Source organism: Ambystoma mexicanum, chromosome 9 (genome assembly GCF_040938575.1).
Source record: "Ambystoma mexicanum isolate Mex_15411 chromosome 9, UKY_AmexF1_1, whole genome shotgun sequence".
NCBI classification, from domain to species: domain Eukaryota; kingdom Metazoa; phylum Chordata; class Amphibia; order Caudata; family Ambystomatidae; genus Ambystoma; species Ambystoma mexicanum.
The window spans coordinates 674,283,987-674,303,570 of NC_090931.1; the positions used below are offsets into that span (position 1 = coordinate 674,283,987).

Here is a 19,584-nt window from a genome sequence, read left to right on the forward strand (position 1 = left end):
AAAGGTAAAGTGGTTCATTTAAAACCGTACAGACTCCCAGAAGCCTGTAGACAGATAGTGATTGGGGAAGTCAACAAAATGTTGAAAGCCAATATTATCGAGCCTTCTTCAAGTCCATGGTCCTCTCCTATTGTGTTGGTTACTAAACCTGACCGGTCTGCATAGATTTCTGTCAAGTTAATGCCATTTCAGACTTCGATGCCTATCCCATGCCACGCATCGATTACCTAATTGATCAACTCAGAGCAGCCACCTTTCTATCCACCCTAGATCTAACCAAAGGGTATTGGCAAGTTCCCATGTTTGGGCCAGATGTGGAAAAGACTGCGTTTTCAACGCCTCTAGGACTGTTCCAGTTCAAAGTCATTCCTTTTGGCTTACAGAGCATGCAAGCCACTTTCCAACGCCTCATGGATCAAATCCTACAACCTCATTCAGATTTCTGTGGTGCTTATGTTGCCGATATCGTCTTTTATAGTAAGACTTGGGAGGACCATCTCTTCCATCTTTATACCATCATGAAAGTCCTCAGAGGCACTGGCCTCACTGCTAATCCAGCTAAGTGCAGATTAGCCCAGTCAGCCGTAAAGTACCTCATCTTCTTTTTAGGGATTGGGAAAATACAGCCCCAACAAGAGAAGGTAAAAGCCGTCCTACATACACCAACTCCCAAGACCAAAAGAGATCTTAGAGCTTTCCTCTGGTTAATGGGATATTACCATGGGTTTATTCCCAACTTTTTAGACAAAACAGTCCGGCTGACGGATAAACTTAAGAATGCAGAAACCCAGAAACTTTATTGGAATGATGAGGATGATATATGTTATAACACCTTAAAACAGACTCTGTTCCAGAACCCAGTCGTGAAGGTAGTCGACTTCTCTAAAGAGTTTGCATTACAAACGGGTGCCTCCCTTACAGGGTTAGGAGCAGTCCTGTCCCAGGTTTGCGACAGATTGGAACACCCCATATTGTTTGCTAGTCGCAAGCTGTTCCCACGTGAAAGAAATGACTCTGTGTTGGAACTAGAGGCCCTGGCCATCTATTGGGCCATCATGCATCTTAGATACTACCTATTATTTTCACAGTTGTTACAGATCACCCATCCCTAGTTTGGATTAGCCAACGCAAAGACTCCAACCCTTGGGGCAAGCAATGGTTTATAGACCTACAACCCTATTGTTTCACTGTGGAACACCGAAAGGGAAAAGACCAGGGTAATGTAGATTTTCTTTCTCAGGTTCCCTGTGAAACAAATGTGGCTACATCGCATGGAGGAAGGGTATTTGAGAAACCTGAAGGTGTCTCCCTGACTAGTCCCTGGGGTCTGTCATCCAGGTGGCCAGGACATGGCCATCGCTATTGGATCCAGTTCCTGGGGGTGGACCACATTCACGAGAGACAACAGACTAACACCAGAGCCGTTTACCTGACATGTCCCAAAGCAAGGGTCAGGCAAAGTCAGGCAATTGACCAGAACCACATACACCTGACGGCCCTTTCCCTTTCCCACAGGGATAAAAGTTGGTGCACGAGAACACACTAAGAGCAAGGCAAACGTCACAACGAGACAGCTATTCCAGGGCGGCAGTTCAAGAGGAGGAGAAAAACTGCAAGAACTGAAGGGGCGACAAGGAGAGAATCGACCTTGCCCCTTTTGACCCAGACCCACAAAGCCTCCGTGAAAGGAATCCTAAGACTGTGAACTGTGCCAGCGTGTGTTGCAGCAGATGTCAACGGTACACAGAGCCCTCCTACACTGATAATCAGGACAGGGAGAGACGCTTGCTACCGTGGTCCCGTCTTTGACTACAGAGACAAGAAAAGCCAAGCGGTTCATCACAGCTGGTGAGTCGAAAGGAGAACAGATAAGAAATCGAACTGTGTTGAACAAAAGTTGCGATTGGCAAATTAAGGGGAAAACCAGCTGCAGAGAGGTCTGGCACCACATGGGTGCTCACTCGAGAGACTCTGGTTGATTCTCCTACTGTTGAAACTACTGATACCAGAAGGCCTTAGGAGAGCCGCAAGGAAAAGGTCCAAGTGGTCATGCAGGGGTCTAGCAAAACCTCCTGTACAGTCAAGTCTTTGACCTGCCAGTAAATGGAAAGCTAAGGGAAATAAATCCTGCATAGTGAGAAAGTAGAAAACTGTGTGGCTGGCAAATGTGAATCCGGCAGAGGGATGCCTGCAGAACGGAACGAAGCATGATGCCCCAATGAACATTGCGTTGACAAAGAGTGAACCCGACGGAGGGATGTCCACAGTGGATTGTTTAAGAAGACATTAAGACTTGTGAATACAATAGGTGACATTTTTTTAATGCAAGCCGTAGTGAACCCAACAGAGGGAGGCTGCTATTCGAGAGGGGTCTGAGCCCGGAAGTGCGAGAACCAGGGGTGAAAACTCATCACCCAACGTAGATACGGAAAGGAACTTTTTGGTTTGTTATTTTGAACACATCCAGTCCAACGTAGAAACTTTTTTGTAGAAAAGTGTCTTAACCACCGAAGATCCTTACACCTGAGAATGGAACTGTAGTCTCGTGCTGGGAAAGCTCGAGAGTGTGCTGTGCTCAGGAGTCCCGCCTTGTCCTGTGCTCAAAACGTGGGGAAGGGAGACCCCTGGCTACAACATCCTGATTTATCATTTATGAACACTTCTTTCTTTCTCGTGAACACTAGCCCACAATCTTTTTTGTATTTAGTTGTAAGGATTGGCAATAGTTTTTTTTTTTTTTAGTATAGGCCCTTTTATTTGATAAGACGCCACTAGGATTGCCTTATTATGTCTTGATGCACGTAGCTTGCTCCCATTTAAGATTTAGGTTTAGATTAGGCATTTGTTTCAACCTACCTATACAGTTTAATAAAAACCCTTGAACTGTGATCAATTGTGTCTGTCTTTACTGTTGCCATCATGAGTTCGTTACATAAGGCAGGTGCCTGTATTCCTTCAATCACTCTCCCATTCTCCCACTCCCTCTCTTTCACTCTCATGCCTTTCCCCCTCCTACTCTCTCTCACTTTTTCCCCCGCCCATGTTCCCACTGTCTCCTCTTACTATCTACACTCTCCCCTCGCCTCTCTTCTTCCCTATCTTTCCACCTCTATCTCTTCCCCTCTCTTCTCTCTCCTCCGACCTCTTTCCTCCTCATGTCGTAAGTCAGAGGAGTGAAAAATATAAATTTCAGCGCTGTGCAGGATCAGCCATAGTAGGGTTTGGCACTTTCTGGAACATCATTAAAAATAAGCTGATGTGTGCAATTACCTCCTCGCTGAGTGATAAAAACATGTTATATTAGTGGGGATTTCCATTTAACCTAATGTTCACGTTCAAAGGCAGCAACACCAGCTTACGACAAGAATTAAGGTGGAATTTATCCAGGTCCTGCGACAAGCTCCAGTGGAATGAAGGAGTCGGATAATTCAGTAAAAAATGTGCATTTGTCCCTCAGGCACTTGAGGTCTTGAAAGTGCTGAAATACTGTAATCTAAACAACAAAATGAGATTCCAACAGTGGTCAACACAAATCCAATAAACCTATTCTTAAGTCTTTAGTCTTAAATCCAGCTGCCATAGTCTGATATCAGAAGTCCACAGGATGGACCAAAGCTATAGTTCAGAAATTTTGATCTTCTATATCAGTCCATCCCTATACTAATATAGCAAAAATGTATCGGTTTCTTATGCAGGTTACCCAGCATGGGCCTATTTCTCCACCTTTTCCATTTTCACCTGCTGCTCCTCTTATAGACCCCCTTCTGGAATCAGGACTCTTTGTTTACCTTCCGTATGGCCCATTTTAGCTCTTGACTTTCTCTGTGTTACTCAGTTATTTGGGCTGTTACTGGTACGGTTGCTACAGGCCTTAGTTCCAGTCTTCACATCTTTCATTCACCTGTTTAAAAGGCTGCTCTTGGAAATCTTGAACTCTACTCCATTGCTCTCTGAACTCCTTGAGACCACTGGTTTAGAATTGTCACAATGTCTCCTCCCAGGCTTGGGTTTCTCAACCTGATTTCTTGTTGGCACCCAGTAGGGTGTACATAGAATGGAAAAAACATTCCAATCTGCTTGGATCTGGAGAAAACATTTGGAATTGATTGAATAGATCTTATGCCTTTTTCTTCATTTGGGGCTTCTTTCTGGGATAGGTTGAGAATGATCTCCTTAACACATCAAGGAGGCTATGGAAGTTTGGGGTTGTTGGAGGTAATGGGACTGGTGGGGTTTTTCCACTCATTGTGACAAGTCCAAAGTATTGAACTTGTCAGGAGAAGAACTGAGCTCATCTCCCGAAAACTTGGGTGGAGGGCGGGAGGGCGACTTAGTGAATATTCCCTCTTGATGTGCCTGTATATATGCAGACCTGGGCTATCTTTGCAATCCGAAGGACACTGCAGTCATCCACCGGGTTTTTGCCCTTCGCGTTATGTATATGGCCAGAACTTCAGAGACGCACTGGACATCATGCGTGAAGAGTGGGAGTAACCAAACAAACGCCAGACCAAGGACATGGGACAAAACACCAGACCTATGGATACAATCAGAACATTCTTTGTTAGATTATATAGCAATTAACATGAAAAGTTCAGTTCAAATTGTGAGCATTACATTATTGGTTAAACCAGCACAAATGAAAAACATCTGCCAAGAAATTCTTTCTGACAGTAATAGAACCAGATTAAGTAGCAATGTACTGAATTCCTGCTGTTAATGTTTATTATTGTTAATTTTAACTTCCTATTTCAGATTTGTTCAAATTTTATTAGAATGTTATCCATTACAAACCTGCTTATGCTTATGCTGTTGCTATTCTTCCAGTCAAGAAATTGCATCGTGTCTCAGAAAATTTCTTTAGAGTGATGGTTTTTAACACTATCATTTTTGACTATTTGATCTCCGTTTTTTCTTCCTTGTGCGCTTATCTCTTCCAAGATAAAGACTTTGTTTTTACTTTGAATGATATATGATATGAATTCAATTAAATATTGGGTGAATTAATGTTTATTTGTTCCAAAAAGATATGCTATGCACTATAATGTATCCAAAGCCGACTTTGTTTATTTTTAGATATGTGAGTTTTTGAAAATCATGTTTGGTCAGTTACAACACATTCTTAGTTGTTTGCTCTTTTTATAACAGATGGTTGTTACCGGCCAGTCAGAAAATGGGCAGGTTCTTCACGTGATTCCTGCCACTCAGCCAACTATGGCACAAGTGATTTTTCCTCAGGGACAAATTCTCAACATATCTGCCAGCCATGGTGAGTGTTCTAGAATTAATTGCTTGATTTTGTGTTAGCTTGCTAACCTTTGTTTGGTTTTTTTTACGTGACATTGGCACAAAAGCTGCTTTTCATCAGCTTAACAAATATCTCACCAATTCTTTCGATATCTTGTGTGGACAAAAAGGGTACACTAACTCAACTTGACTTACTCGTTTTAACTTCTTTTGTGCATTTTATTTATTTATTGTGATATGAAAGCGCTCATGGCAAACTGTTCCACATTTAAAAAAGTGGTTACAAAAATAAAGTTTTTATGCAAAAATGGCTGGCATGAAGTATAAACTTAATTCAAGAGGAGCCAAGATGGTAAATTTACAGAGAAGACGGAAAGATGATAGATTAGGACCAGGACGTACAAAAGCAGGAAGGGCATTGCAAAGTTTTGGGGCCAAAAAAACAAAAGGGCAAAATAGAGTTTCAGCATAAGCTCTATGAGGGGCAGTAAAAAGAAACAAACAAGAGCATAGTGTAAGAGTTGGGAGATTGAAATGCAGTGAAAGACAGAGATATTAGAGCGCAATGGAAGTAAGCACGCAGACTGGCAGCAGGATTTTAAAAAAAGACTTGAGATGAGCCCTTCTTCTACTGACCAAACATTGCATTTCCCTGTGCAGCACAGCTGGCACCACAGTTCCTAGACTTGAAACACCCCAGTGATGCTTATAAATCAATGGCATAAGTACACATGACTATGCCATAAGAAGATATTGCTTCGTACAATAAGGCCAAACTGTACAAAGTGACTAGCTTCCTTAGCCCTGAGTAGTGCTTGCCACTTGTCCCTGCTGAACATGGTCACTTTTCTGCCAGCCTTTCTTACCTGCCCAGTTTAACAATGGGTGGAGGGAAGAGCCGGAAGGAAGGCAGAGAGCTGGTGGGTGGTCTGTACTTGGCTGCTTCCCAGCCACAACTCTCCTTACTCATTTAATCTTTTAGTTCCTTGGGGGCTCTTAGCCGCTCTTCACAGTTGTAATCGGGAAGAGGTGAGAGGTGTAATGGTTACCAAGTCACAGACCAGACGTGAGTGTTTTTGTATGAAAGCTCAAGATGCTTTATTATATGTACACGTTCCAGTTACTCTAGTTATGTGTGACAAATTGATTTCCTCTTTGCAAGAGTACAATAATGAGTAGGGGTAAAATAGCCAACTCAGCCCCCACACTTCTACAAACCAAAACACAACGCAATCATAAAGGTAAAACAAGGACAGTTAAGAGATGTACCTCCTTCTCCTTTTGTGGTAACGTGGGCAGAGGGAAGGATATGCTCTTAAAATGGGTGTGTAGATGAACTAGTAGTAACCAAAACATATTATCACAGTTTAAAATAAAGGGAATGCCCAATCAATGTTCTATAAAAATATAAACACTTTAAACACACCATCTGCACATAGAACGAAAAGAGATTACTATACAGGAACCCACCCCAAAGGAAGAACAGAGAAGATGCAACCGACTGGAGAAAGTAGCACTCTTGAGCGTAGCTATAGGGGTAGTAGGTAAAGTACTACAATAAAAAGGTTATCTTTTTTAAAACGGGAGCGATTGTGACTTAACCAGTCTCTAGGGTCCAAGTGGACCATGGGAGCAGCTCAAAGTCAACAGTACCTGGATTCAGTTATTGGTGGGATTACGCAGTCAGACTTAGAGTTAAACGCTGATGCGAGCTGATCGGGCTCAGTTCGGGCATGTAGTATCGTGGAGGCCCTGGCAGGAGCTGGCATAGAGTAGGGGTGAATGCGTGTGCTTGGTGCAGTCAAAACAGCGGTTCTTCAAAGATGCAGATCGGGCCGTCCCAGGAATGCTTTGCAGTTGGCCAGGCCAAGTTGGGCTTTAGCTACTGGGAGGGGTCGATGGGTGACACGCCAGCGGTTCGAGTTGGTGGGCGACGGTCGTCAAAGTGGTGATATTGGGTGTGTCGATGTGAGATCTATGTGGCGGCAGTTCTAGGGCTAGTTGGGCTGAGCCGTGGTCTTAACCCCTGGTTAGAATCGGCGAGTAACTCTCCAGTGATTCATTTGGGGTTCTGGCTTTTTGACCAGTTGCTTCGGGCCTAGCCAGTGACATGCTTTGCTAGGACACAATGCAGTGTCGAGCTGATTGAGATGCAAGCAATAGTTCGGCTGGTTGTAGGAACACAGACACAAGTGCCTGTGATAACATGTGCCATTCAAAATCACCTATAGACATCTCTTCAGGGACATGGACAAAGCACATTCCCTAATGGCATCAATGGCTGAATGTGCAGACGGAGCTTGTGTCAGCTGATGTGACATCAGTGAGAGATTCATACAGCAACCCTATACATTTAGTGGGCAATTATTGGGGTTGAGGGCATGACAGTTTGGAGAAGGCAGGGCGTCAGAGCCTCTGCAACATTAGTTTGCATTGAGATAACGGGAGCAGACAAGCTGCCTGTCACATGCCATCAAAAATACAGTTTTGGGGGATTTCTTTAAAGAAGTTATAAGACTGGCCAGCAGGCTCCATTCAGCAGGCTGGCAGGCGAGCATATTGGAGATGGATTCGCCTTGGCAGAGAAGTTATCCTAAGGAAGAAGCAGTTCCAAGGGCTCTGTCAACAGACAAACGCCAAGGGGGTGTCTCTGCTACAGGAGCAGGGGCCAACCGTTAAATCTTGGGTATAGAAGCTCTTGAATTGATTTGAGGCTATTACCATGTCTAATATTTAGATATTTCCTGGGAATATATTCTAGCATGCAAAGGTTGAACTAGATGCAATGATTTTGCAGTCGATTCGTTTTTGCAATGTGAACCTGCATTTCTGAATAGCAATGGTCTGAAATGGAGAGCGGTGCTTCCAGCATCCATGGCTGAGGCGTTGGTTATGTTTTAGTGAATGCATTTGCCTTGCATATTAATTGCTTTTGCATGATTCTGCATTGTTAGTTTGCTGAATATTTTTTAAATAGAAAGTGATGCACAGTCCTGTTTTTCCTTTTTGATGCTTAGGGTTTTATACAGGTTGACTAGTGAATGCAATTGCCTTCTGAAATATGCTATATGATTTGTGTTATTTAATTAGCACCTGCTTGAAAGTGATTTATTGCTTTCTTTAACATTGTGCTTTACATTGTGAAATAAATATGTGGTTTAGGATCAACTCACCCCATAGGATAGATTAGCATCATGCAAAACATCCTGGTGTTTGAATCTTGTATGATTTGTGGGAGAGCAGCTATCATATGTTATTAAATTAGTACCTGCTATACAATTATGAGAAAGCTTCACGCTTAATAATTGTTTGGTGTGCTGTGAACTAATTAATTGAATTAAAAATGTTCTTTTGACTTTGGATAGTGGCTTTTAGATTTTGTGAATTGGCTGAGAAGTGGCTTTTCTATTTTCATAATAAAATGTATTAAAAAATGATCAGGGATTCCAAGATGGCTGCTAGTGGGTAAGGACGTGCAGTCCTTGGCTCCGCTCCTAGTCGATGAAGCAAGCCTGCCTACAAGGATCTGAGGCAGCCTGTGTGACAGCTTAAGACCCCACAATAGAGGATGAAAGCAGGAAAGCAGCAGTGAACTTTGTTCGCCCCCTTCCCCAGCGCGCACAAAAAGTTCCAGGCGGAGGGGTGAACGGGCGGGGCCGACATGTGGACCCAGTGAAAAAGGCGAGCACCTGAGGAGAGAGGCGCTGGGAGGTGAAGGGAAGAGTAAGAAGGCGTTCCCGGCCTCTGAGGCGGCCTTACAGAGACAATTAAAGCTTTGAAGCACTTGACGTGAATAGAAGACTTCTGGTAAGGTGTGCGCTTGCGAGCAAAACGAATAGTTTAGCAGCAGAGACTATAAATTACTGGTGCAATCCCCAGACTGATGCTATATAGCCAGTGACGGCTGGAGGGGGGGGGGGATAGGGGCAAAGCAGCAGCATTGATAATTGATATGAGTATTGGAAACTGCTGGCAAATCAGGAAATATATGCAAGCATGTGCAATCATTTCTCTACAGAGGGAGATACTGCGGACAGAGGGCAATCAAGAGGAAAGTCACAAAGGGGCTATAATTTGGCTGACCCCTATGGCAAGAAATATGGGGCCCCCTTCAACAAGTGACATTGGCAGAGCTGAAAGTTAGGAGGAGGAGAGAATCCCAGGTGCACATAGAGAAATAAGAACCTAATAAGCATATGAACATATAACTCAGATGGGCAAAACTAGAAGACACTGAGAAGTGAGGAAACGGCCCACGCCTTCGAAGGGAAGGTGCCCCTAGGCTAAGAGAGGCTGAGGAACGCACATTGTATATAAGTGGGGTGATGCCTCCCTGTCAGAAACCGCCGACCCTTGACTATGTAGTGTAGCCGACAAATTCTTCCTGGTAATGTACACCTTCCAGTGGTAATGAAACAATAACTCAAAGGAATCTATTAACTGGAAGATGGACGCCAGACGAGGACCACCGGCTGCAGGGGATAGAGAGAGAACAAGGTCAGTACAATTGGTAACGCAGGCAAGAATCTGTGAGATGTCTCAACAAAGGACTAACCTGCCAAGTAATTCCGAAGGCTATGGAAACTTGAATGTGGAACGTGAGAAGTAAAGTCCTTCTACCAATTCTATAACAGCCATAGGACAAGTGAGGGGTTTTCAGTACAAGAACTATACGAGTAGGAATTTGCAAACATACAAGGGAAAAAGGTACAAGGAACCAGGCTTACCATGGTTACCCAAGCAGAATGTCTGAAGTCTGTAGAATTCTTTGGTAAATTGCAGGAAGTCACTTGATATCCGGAGCAATCCAAGGGAAAAACCTATACCGCTGGCACAAGGACGCCTAGGACTAATGTGGCCCAGTCTCTAGTCCCCAAAGGCCACCGGAACCTGACGGCACGCGGTCGCCTAGAAGTCCAAAGGCAGAGGCACAGTAGGAGTCTCTATTCCGTGCGGGTAAGGAGCTGGAATTGCAGGTGGAAGACCAGCAAGAAACCAACAAGCAAGGCAGAGCGTGATCGGAAGCTTGGAAAGAAGACCGAAGAAACGTCAGGTGGGAAGCAATCCTTATTTCATTCACCTGAAATCATCCCGACTTCCTCCCTTGGGCATCTACATGACATAATTGGGCTACAGTTACAACTTCTAAGCCTATCCCTTGCCGGCAGGCGAACGCCGGCACACTAGCAAAGGCATACCTCTAAGGCTCGTATCCTGTTGTGAGCCTGTCTGGAGCCGACGGAGTCGCGGCCAGTAACGCTATCAGACTTCACTTTCTACCCATCTGTGACCTACAAACTTTTCCTGTTAAGCGCTCTGCCTCTCAGTATCCACTATCCGACCCCCCGGCCGCTGTAAGTCATATTGCGCATACCGCTCTTGTAACACTTTGTTGAGTCTGCTGAAAACTTGCATGCATCGTGAATTAACACCCATAATCTGAAAAGCCACTTATTTGCACGTACCATATGAACTACTAAGCTACGTATGCTGCAATCCAATATATCGTATTGTTCTATTTAGCCACAAGCATACTGTCTGCTACTGATCGCATCACAGTCTAGGAACTGCGTTCTACCATTCCTCCCCCCCCCCCCGGACCATCCGTACCACGTGAACTTCAACCTCTGAATTCCTATGTAACCTGTTCTATTGCGCCCTTGTGCTATACAACCGGTACGCAATGTAGTGGCATTGCACTATCTCCAAATAACTGCCATATGTATTGCCATGTATTATGTTCCCACCTTTTCTGCAAAACTATCATATGCCATTGCATTAGTAGCCTATCCTACCGACAACTAGTTCAGTGCTTCTTCACACTGCCAGTTTCTATTATAGTATGCATGCAGAACTATCATATGACTCTATGCAATCTCCTTGCTGACCCGTTAGTATTTCTGCTACTACAACCTACTAATTAATGCCACCTGCAGATTGACTTAATAATTGCCACCTCAGCCATGCTCTTAACCACTTATATGTTTATGTTATGATTGCCACTGCTTAACACAACTCACCGCACACTTTGCTCTAAATGGACTACGTATCACACTATGTACCTTGGCTAACACTCTACATATAGTTTATACCAGTAAGTAAACATAGTCTATACACCCAATACATCAGCCTCATATAGGCCACAGGTCTTAGCGCCTAGTTGACTTCCCCAGCCCCTGAACTAGACTACTCTAACACCCTTCGGGCCATCAACCTATCCTATTGCCCTACCTCTTTGCTCGCCTTTCCTCAGAGCACCTACACAACCATACTACACATTACAATGCGCAAATTTACCTGGTCCTACCTTACGCTTATCCCACTATTGTACATGCCACGCACCACCTGGCTCATTCCCAACACACCTGAGACAGCCTGTCTACAAGCTACACTGCTCAGCTTCAACCCACACAACAGAACCTTGATAGCTCGGGCCTATCCACCAACCTCACATCTCCCTGCCACCAACCTCCACTATCGTCATCCACACCAAGGTTGTATCCACACAACCCACTGCTCACTACCACAATGACCATGCCTGATGTCAATCCCTAATTGAACTCACCAGCCCTCTGGTTACAACATTTTGCTTCCAAACCAACGCCTAACCAACCCTGTGCCACACCCATTAGAAATCAGAGACTAGCCTCCAGACTTTGTCACAAAACCTATCACCCACACAAATACACTAATAGCAAACTAATATCTGACCAGAACACTCCTACCAATGCGACTGTCGTTACCAACACCGCAACCCTATGTCATGCATGCTGGACGCTACGCTCGTAGAACAGCTAGACCGTTCTATTCCAAATGGAGGTTATTCGATACGTTACCGGGAAAACGACGTTTGCACTTTTCACGTCGCTAACTTCACGTGACTTTTGCTTCGTCACGTGAACTACGGTATTACGTATTTAAGCAGCGTAGAAACTTCACTCGCTGCTTCTGATCGAATCTATTGGCGTTGTGTAGCTGAACCTCTGATCTGCATCCTGGCATATTTCTACAGCTACTTTTGGGCCTTCAATAGCGTGTGTTCCGCCACACGCTGATTCCTGGAGCTATTCCTTCGCGTGATAATTCACACGCGTTCTCTGTCTTCATACGCGGCTGGCCCGGACTGCGTAAATCCTGCCCGCGTGTAATTCCACACGCGCACGTTGTCTCTAAACGCGGCTGTTCCGGACTGCGGGAATCCTGCCCGCGTGTACATCCACACGTACACTCTGTCTTCATACGCGGCTGGCCCGGACTGCGTAAATCCTGCCCGCGTGTAATTCCACACGCGCACGTTGTCTCTAAACGCGGCTGTTCCGGACTGCGGGAACACCGCCCGCGTGTAATTCCACACGCGCTCTCTGTCTTCAAGCGCGCCTGGCCAAGGCTGCGTAAATCCTGCCCGCGTGTAAAATCCACACGCGCTCTCTGTCTTCAAGTGCGGCTGGCCATGGCTGCGTAAATCCTGCCCGCGTGTAAAATCCACACGCGCACGTTGTCTTCACTCGCGGCTGGCCCAGACTGCGTGAATCCTGCCCGCGTGTAATATCCACACGCGCTCTCTGTCTTCAAGTGCGGCTGGCCAAGACTGCGTAAATCCTGCCCGCGTGTAAAATCCACACGCGCACGTTGTCTTCACACGCGGCTGGCCCAGACTGCGCGAATCCTGCCCGTGTGTAAAATCCACACGCGCACGTTGTCTTCAAACGTTATTTTCTTCGCGGCTGTTTATAACCGCGTGTACTTTGTTTTTCCTTAAAAAGAGCGCTATTTCTAACTCCTGCATCTGTGGAATTAACAGAAGGATTGATCCCTATAGTGGGAAGGAAGCTTTTCAAGGATTATTGGAAGGTGACATTGAACTGAACTTTTTGGACGCTATCCTGTGGTGAATTCAACCCGTATCTAGCGTGAGCCTCGTTCCGTTCGGGATAAGTCTCCCTTACTAATTTTCCCTTCCTTGTCGTTTGTTCTTCATTCAAATCCATCAAGAGACTTCTGGATTATTCTACCCTAAACTAATGGTCAGTGTGAACATTCCTGTCATTATCTAATTCATCATACTCAGGTTGGAGCAGTTATTCATGATACTTTAATTTGTCCTAGGCTGGCTTTCTATACCTTACCCACGCCCTTTCCAGTGATCCATCGCTCTGCCTGTTTTATCAGCCAGAGGGTTGTATCATTTGGAAGGTCTTCAGTTGACTTCACAACTATCAAATCGTGTGAACAGGGATCCGGAAGACCCTACCTCCTGTATCCTTTTGAGTATTGTATCCTTTTCAGTTAATACTTTGGTACATTCTGACACCCTAGCCCAGAACACTCTCCCAATCAGTCTTGACAATAGCTCTACCAGCTCCAAAACCATACCAAGCAAAGGTGCCCTAATCAATGCCAGGTTACTCCCAGCCCATGCTCTTGACATTGCCGACTTCATCACAACAGAAGACTTGGACTTCTGTGCTATCACGGAAACTTGGCTTCATGCCTCACCCGGTCCCACACTGTCTTTGGCCATACCAGACAACTATGCCATTATCAGATGCGATAGGAACACCAACCAATCCAAAGGGGGTGGCATTGCCATAATTTTCAAAAAATCCCTTGGAATTAGACCCATCTCCTACTCACAAATCCCCTCTGCCGAACTGCTGTCAGTCAAACTAGCTATCTCACCGAACGACACGGCTACTATGCACCTCATTTATAGGCCACCAGGACCTATATCTTCCTTCGCCGAAGACATATCTACGATCCTTGCTAACAACACAAAGCTAAACTTACAAATTATATTACTTGGTGACTTCAACCCTGGCCTCCAAGACCCAAATGATACCTCCGCCTTCGACATAGCTAACTAACTGACCTAGGCTTCACCCACCACATCCAGGAACCCACTCATATCAAGGGTAGAACCCTCGACTGGTTATCAGACTTGAACTGTACAATTAACCTATCGTCCATAACACCATGTTCATGGTTGGATCACCACAAAATAATCTTCACCATTAAAGCGTCCCCGTCCATCACCAAAACAAACATAGCGCCTGCCATACCCACTCGCAACAAGAAGGACATAACCAAGGAGAAATTGCTACCTTTAATCCGCCCCCTTCTCAACAAGATGTCGCTATCCAACTCTGACCCTACAGTCCTTGTCGACATTTATAACCGTACTATTTTAAAAGCCTTAAACACCATGGCAACACAAAAATTGCGCAAACCAAAACCACATCCTCATCTGAAATCATGGTTTACACCTCAGCTCAGAGACTTCAGCAAAGCAAAATGAAACGCGGAGGCACATTGGAAAAGTATTCCATCTGACACCAATAAAAACTCCCTGATCACTGCTTCATCATCATGCAAAGAAGCTATCTTCCTCGCTAAAAAAGATGCATGCAACAATCATATCTTGTTGGCCGAATCCAATACCAAAGAAGTCTTTAAGATTCTTAAAGAGCTTTAGTCACCCATAGCTCCATTAGACCAATGCAACACAGATTCCTCCTGGTGTACTAGCATCCAGAAAGCTCTCCTTAATAAAGTCGCATCTCTACAAACAAAAATCAACTTTAAAAAATGCAGCATCACCCCAGACCCTGCACTTAACTTAGCATTTAATACCACAACCTCAACTTATCCCGCCAAACCATTCAGCTTCTCACCACTCTCCACATGGGAAGTAGAGAATATCATTAAAAAGCTCAAACCCACCAATTGTCAAGGTGGCTCTTGTCCAGCACCTATTATTAAAGCTGCTGCCCACAAACTTGCCCCCTTTATCACTACTCTTATAAACGCCTCCTTTAAATCTGGGATTGTACCAGACAACCTCAAGGATTCATCGTTATCCCCTTAATCAAAAAACCCACCCTCTATCCCAGTAACCCAGCCAACTATAGACCTATTATCACAGTACCCTTCCTCCTAAAAATTCTGGACAGGGCAGCCTATTTACAAATTCAGGCTTACCTTGAATCGAACCAACTTCTTGACCTCCGGCAATCGGGCTTCCGTTCTAGACACGGAACAGAAACTGCCCTTATTGATTTAAAAACACAAATTGAGATTTAAAAGATAAAGGCAAACTGGCCCTACTTCTATTGCTTGACCTATCGACGGCTTTTGATTTGGTCGATCACCAAAATTTGTGCCAACATCTCAAAACTGCTGCCCACTTCTCAGACGAAGCCACCTCCTGGATCAGTTCATTCTTAGCAAACAGAACTATGCGTGTCTTCTCACCAACCGCTTCTGCTGAACCATCGCCAGTTTTATGTGGAGTCCCACAAGGTTTGTGTGTCTCTCCAACACTCTACAATGTATTTACGAAGCCCCTTTTTTTACGAAGCCCCATTTTTTATATTCTCGACTACCTGGGTGTCGCCTATACCAACTATGTGGATGACACCCAGATACTCATCCCCATCACGGGCAAACATGCGATTGACTCCAAAGCACTTAATGATGTTTACTCTTTACTTTAAACAATGAGAAAACCGAGCTACTCATCCTAGGTTCTAACACTAGACTCAGCAAATTGGACCCTACCTTCAAATCATTTACTATTGACGGGAATACTATTAATGTCTCCAAGGACACAAAAACACTTGCTATCTACCTTGATTCCACTCTGTCACTCACAAGACAAACAAATGCCGTTGTGTCTGCATCAGCCTACACTTGCAAGCTGATAACAGCATGTAGACCGTTTTTAACCGCACCCAACTGCATCATCCTAGCCGGAACCCTCGTCATGGCAAAAATTGATTACTATCTAGGTACTAGCCAAAGAAACCCCAACAAGCTCCAAGTCACCCAGAACAATGCTATAAGGGCTGCCCTCAACATCCCCAGGAAATCTCACATTTCCGACACGGGACGCAGCCTACATTGGCTCTGTTAGGAAAACCCAAAGGTCGTACTGGAGAAACTGGAAAATGCACCATCCCTATTACTTGATACAGAAACCAAGATGGGGCCTATTTGGTTCCCTTTTTGTCAGTCCCAAGTGTAGGTCTAGTTCTCCTCAAGATGGCATCCTCCACTCTCCAAATACTATATCTCTCCGGCAAAGGAACTGGTAGGTGCGTCGCTACTCGCTCCACACCTTGTGCAGCCTTCTTAGCATTACGCTTGCTTGCAGAAAAACCTTTCTACTTAATCTTGTTTCCACAGACTTCGGTCTGCCTATTCTTTTCCTCTGTTATAAATAACCTCCTTTCTGGCTCCTTTCTTTCCCCTTGACTCCTGCTCTGCAGCTCCGGCACTGTGTTTTCATTCCCCTTGCCGTTCTGCGCCTTTCAACTCTGTCTCTTTCAGCTCCGCCGAGCATCCTGCTCCGGCTCCTCCTTCCTGCCTCCTTTGCCGTGCAGCTCCTTCCTTCACGGCTTCTCATTCAGCACTTCAGAGCCTCCGGCTCCGGCACTGCCTACCTGTTTCCATTGCCGTGCTGCTCCTCAAGCCATCGCAGCGTCATGATTACGGCACCAACAAGAGTCTCCCCTGTGCACGGAGCACAGTGCATGCAGTCACCCTTCACCACAAACTACTACAGTCTAGTATTGGAGGATCTCTGGTCTTACCTGTATCAGGTTTCATTCCCCAGAGGGTTTCCCGTGGGTACTGCCCATGGGGCGCTTGGAGCCCACTGGTCTCTTCAGCGCTTCCTGGGAGACATACAATTTCTTCAGACCTGTGGCAGGAAAAGAGAACCTGGTGGAAAAAGACTCCCAGTTTCCGTGAGTACCTTTTCCGTATTTCTGGTGAAGCTAAGAGGCTCCCTATTGCCTCTAGAATATCACTCAAAACTCTAGCACTCGCTCACAAATCCAAAACTAACCAAGCACCTACCTATCTTGTCAACCGCTTCACTACCCACACTCCCAACAGACCCTTAAGATCTGCACAAGACCACACACTGGTAATACCTAGATTCAAGCTCCAGAAAGCAGGGGGATCTAGTTTCCTAGTCCTCGCCCTAAACTCTGGCACACATTACCCACTACATTGAGAGCCGAACCATTTTACCCAACATTAAAGAACAGAGTCAAATCCCGGCTCATTGAGCAAGACCACACTACACCTACCTTGTAATCTGCTGCACCTTCACTATCTCTTCTTTCTACCACATGTTAATACACCACCCCATTGTACTAACTGTAAACAGCCTCTTTTTGTAAAAATGTCTCCCAATTTCAGATATATTGCCTCGCTGAAAAAATGTGTGAACTTGTACATTTGTAATTTGCTTTCCACGTGTGTATCTTGACATTCCTGTATATTTACTGTCATACCATGTACCCCCTCTGTTACCCTTCCCTAAGAAATGCACCCAGATACCTTTGGACCAGGTGCACAATACAAATAACATAAATATAAAAACAAATTTAAATAGTCTGAGTCCGAGATACCAGGAAATCCAAACAAGGCAAAATCGTGATGCAAGTAAAGTTCCGGAATGGAAGCAAGGTCGTAACGAGTAATCAATCAGCACAGGGGTTAGGCAAGAGCAATCCAGGGACAAAAGCAGGAGTCCAATCAACCAGATCGCAGATCCAAAAGTAAATGAAACAAACAAGAGCCGCAATGCCAATTAGAAGCACTGCGGCAAAACCGCTTAACGTTTAAAAGTATGTGATCACATGACTCTGTTGAGTCGCACCAAGTGACGTCTAGTGTGCGGAGGTTGCCAGCGTCTTCATGGCAATCTCTAACGCTCCAACATTCGGGAGCTTCCTGTAATGAATACGCGATGCAAAGCATATGCAAAGCGTTGTTGGGAAAGAAAGGGGCGAGTGTGAGGTTTTCTCCCAAAACATGAAACGCCTTTCCTTTTCCTCACGCCTGATCCTGATTCATTAATGCTGACGCCTTGTGGATGATCACGGATTGGGTCATGGTTCATGACACTCCCAGATGCCAAAACCCAAAGAAAAGGGCACCCTGGCCAAAAGAAGACAACCCCAAGCGGAGCAGTAAGGTCAATTGGAGCGGTGTTGGAAACAGAGTGGGAAGACAAAGACAGGGGCCAAGAAGAAAGAAGTAGAAGAGAAAGGGGACACCATGGGGAGTGGGGAAATGGCCTTCAGTAAGGAAGACTTAAAAGAATGCTTCAGTGAAATGGAAGGAAGAATCACAAACAATTTTCAACAACAGTGAACTTCATTAAGAGAAGACATAAGAAACTCCTTGATGGAAGCTAAGGGGGAAGTGAAAGAGTTGGGTCTAAGAGTGGATGTTACTGAGCAAGGCCTAGCGGAGATGTCGGATGAGGTACAGCAGAATAGTGAACTATCAGACCAATTGGCTAGAGTCTCACATAACTTAGAGATAACCGCTCAAGTAGGTCAAACAGTGAAAGGCTTAAGTGAGTCAATATTGGACACAGATTTGAAGGGTATAGTTCAGCAATGTTTTGGAAATTTACTAATGGATGTACCACCGGAAGACATTGGAATCGACCAAATCTATGGAGTGGGCCCTACGAGGCGAGAACCAGGTGCTAGATCTAGAGATGTTCTGATTTCTTTAACCTCATACTGATTAATGGGTCACAAGTTCAGCTGTATCAAGATTTGGCTCTGGGAACATTGCAGAAGCTAAGAGATGTGGGTCAGGTCACACGTGCTTTGATCTCAAAAAGATTCCATATAAATGGACGCTTCCGTTTGGGCTGCTTTTTACCCTGGAAGGAGTACAACATTGTATAATATCATGTGCGGAAGGGCTGGCACTACTGAACTTGGAGGAAGAAGGAGGACATGGAGAGACGATCGAGGTCCTGCTCCCAACGTGGAATGCAACAATGGGATTGGTCCATGGTGCAAGGGAAGAAGGGAGAGAAGTTGAAAGGTCCGCAGGGGGGAGGGCAAGGGGGCAGTGCAGAGGGAGGAGTGGGTCTCCTAGGAGTGAAAGGTAGCATGTAAACAACAAGGGGATGGAGAGAAAAAAGGGGGCAGGATATTTGGAGTGCCAGGAGGGGAGAACTGGCGGATGATGTCTTCGAATCCCAGGGAGGTATTAGGATGCTTCCCAGAGGGAGAGACTTCCAGTAATTTTCTGGGTCCAAACCTTGCGGATGGTCCCTGAGGGTATCATAGGATCTTCAGTCTGGTCCTGAGAAGGATTGTTGGGGAAGTTGCAGGGTGTGGGGGGTTAGGAGGGTTGGGGAGCAGAGGAATTTAGGAAATGGTCACTAATAATGCCGGGGAACAATTTAAACATGACAGTGAGTAGCTTAATTAATGTTGTGCATTCAAAGTAATATCTTATAATGTTAGGGGGTTAAACTCCCCTTTTAAGAGAAAAAAGGTGGAGGCTTTGTTGAAA

At 45.1% G+C, this 19,584-nt stretch overlaps 1 protein-coding gene across 1 annotated transcript in view; it reads left to right on the plus strand.

Annotated features, from left to right (window-relative positions):
- The window catches only part of CARF (calcium responsive transcription factor), a 1,085,705-nt gene that overhangs the window by 324,578 nt on the left and 741,543 nt on the right, over positions 1–19,584 (plus strand). The window contains exon 4 of the mRNA XM_069615518.1: positions 5,149–5,269. Within this exon, the coding sequence (XP_069471619.1) occupies positions 5,149–5,269 (121 nt within the window). The remainder of the gene's footprint in view (positions 1–5,148; positions 5,270–19,584) is intronic.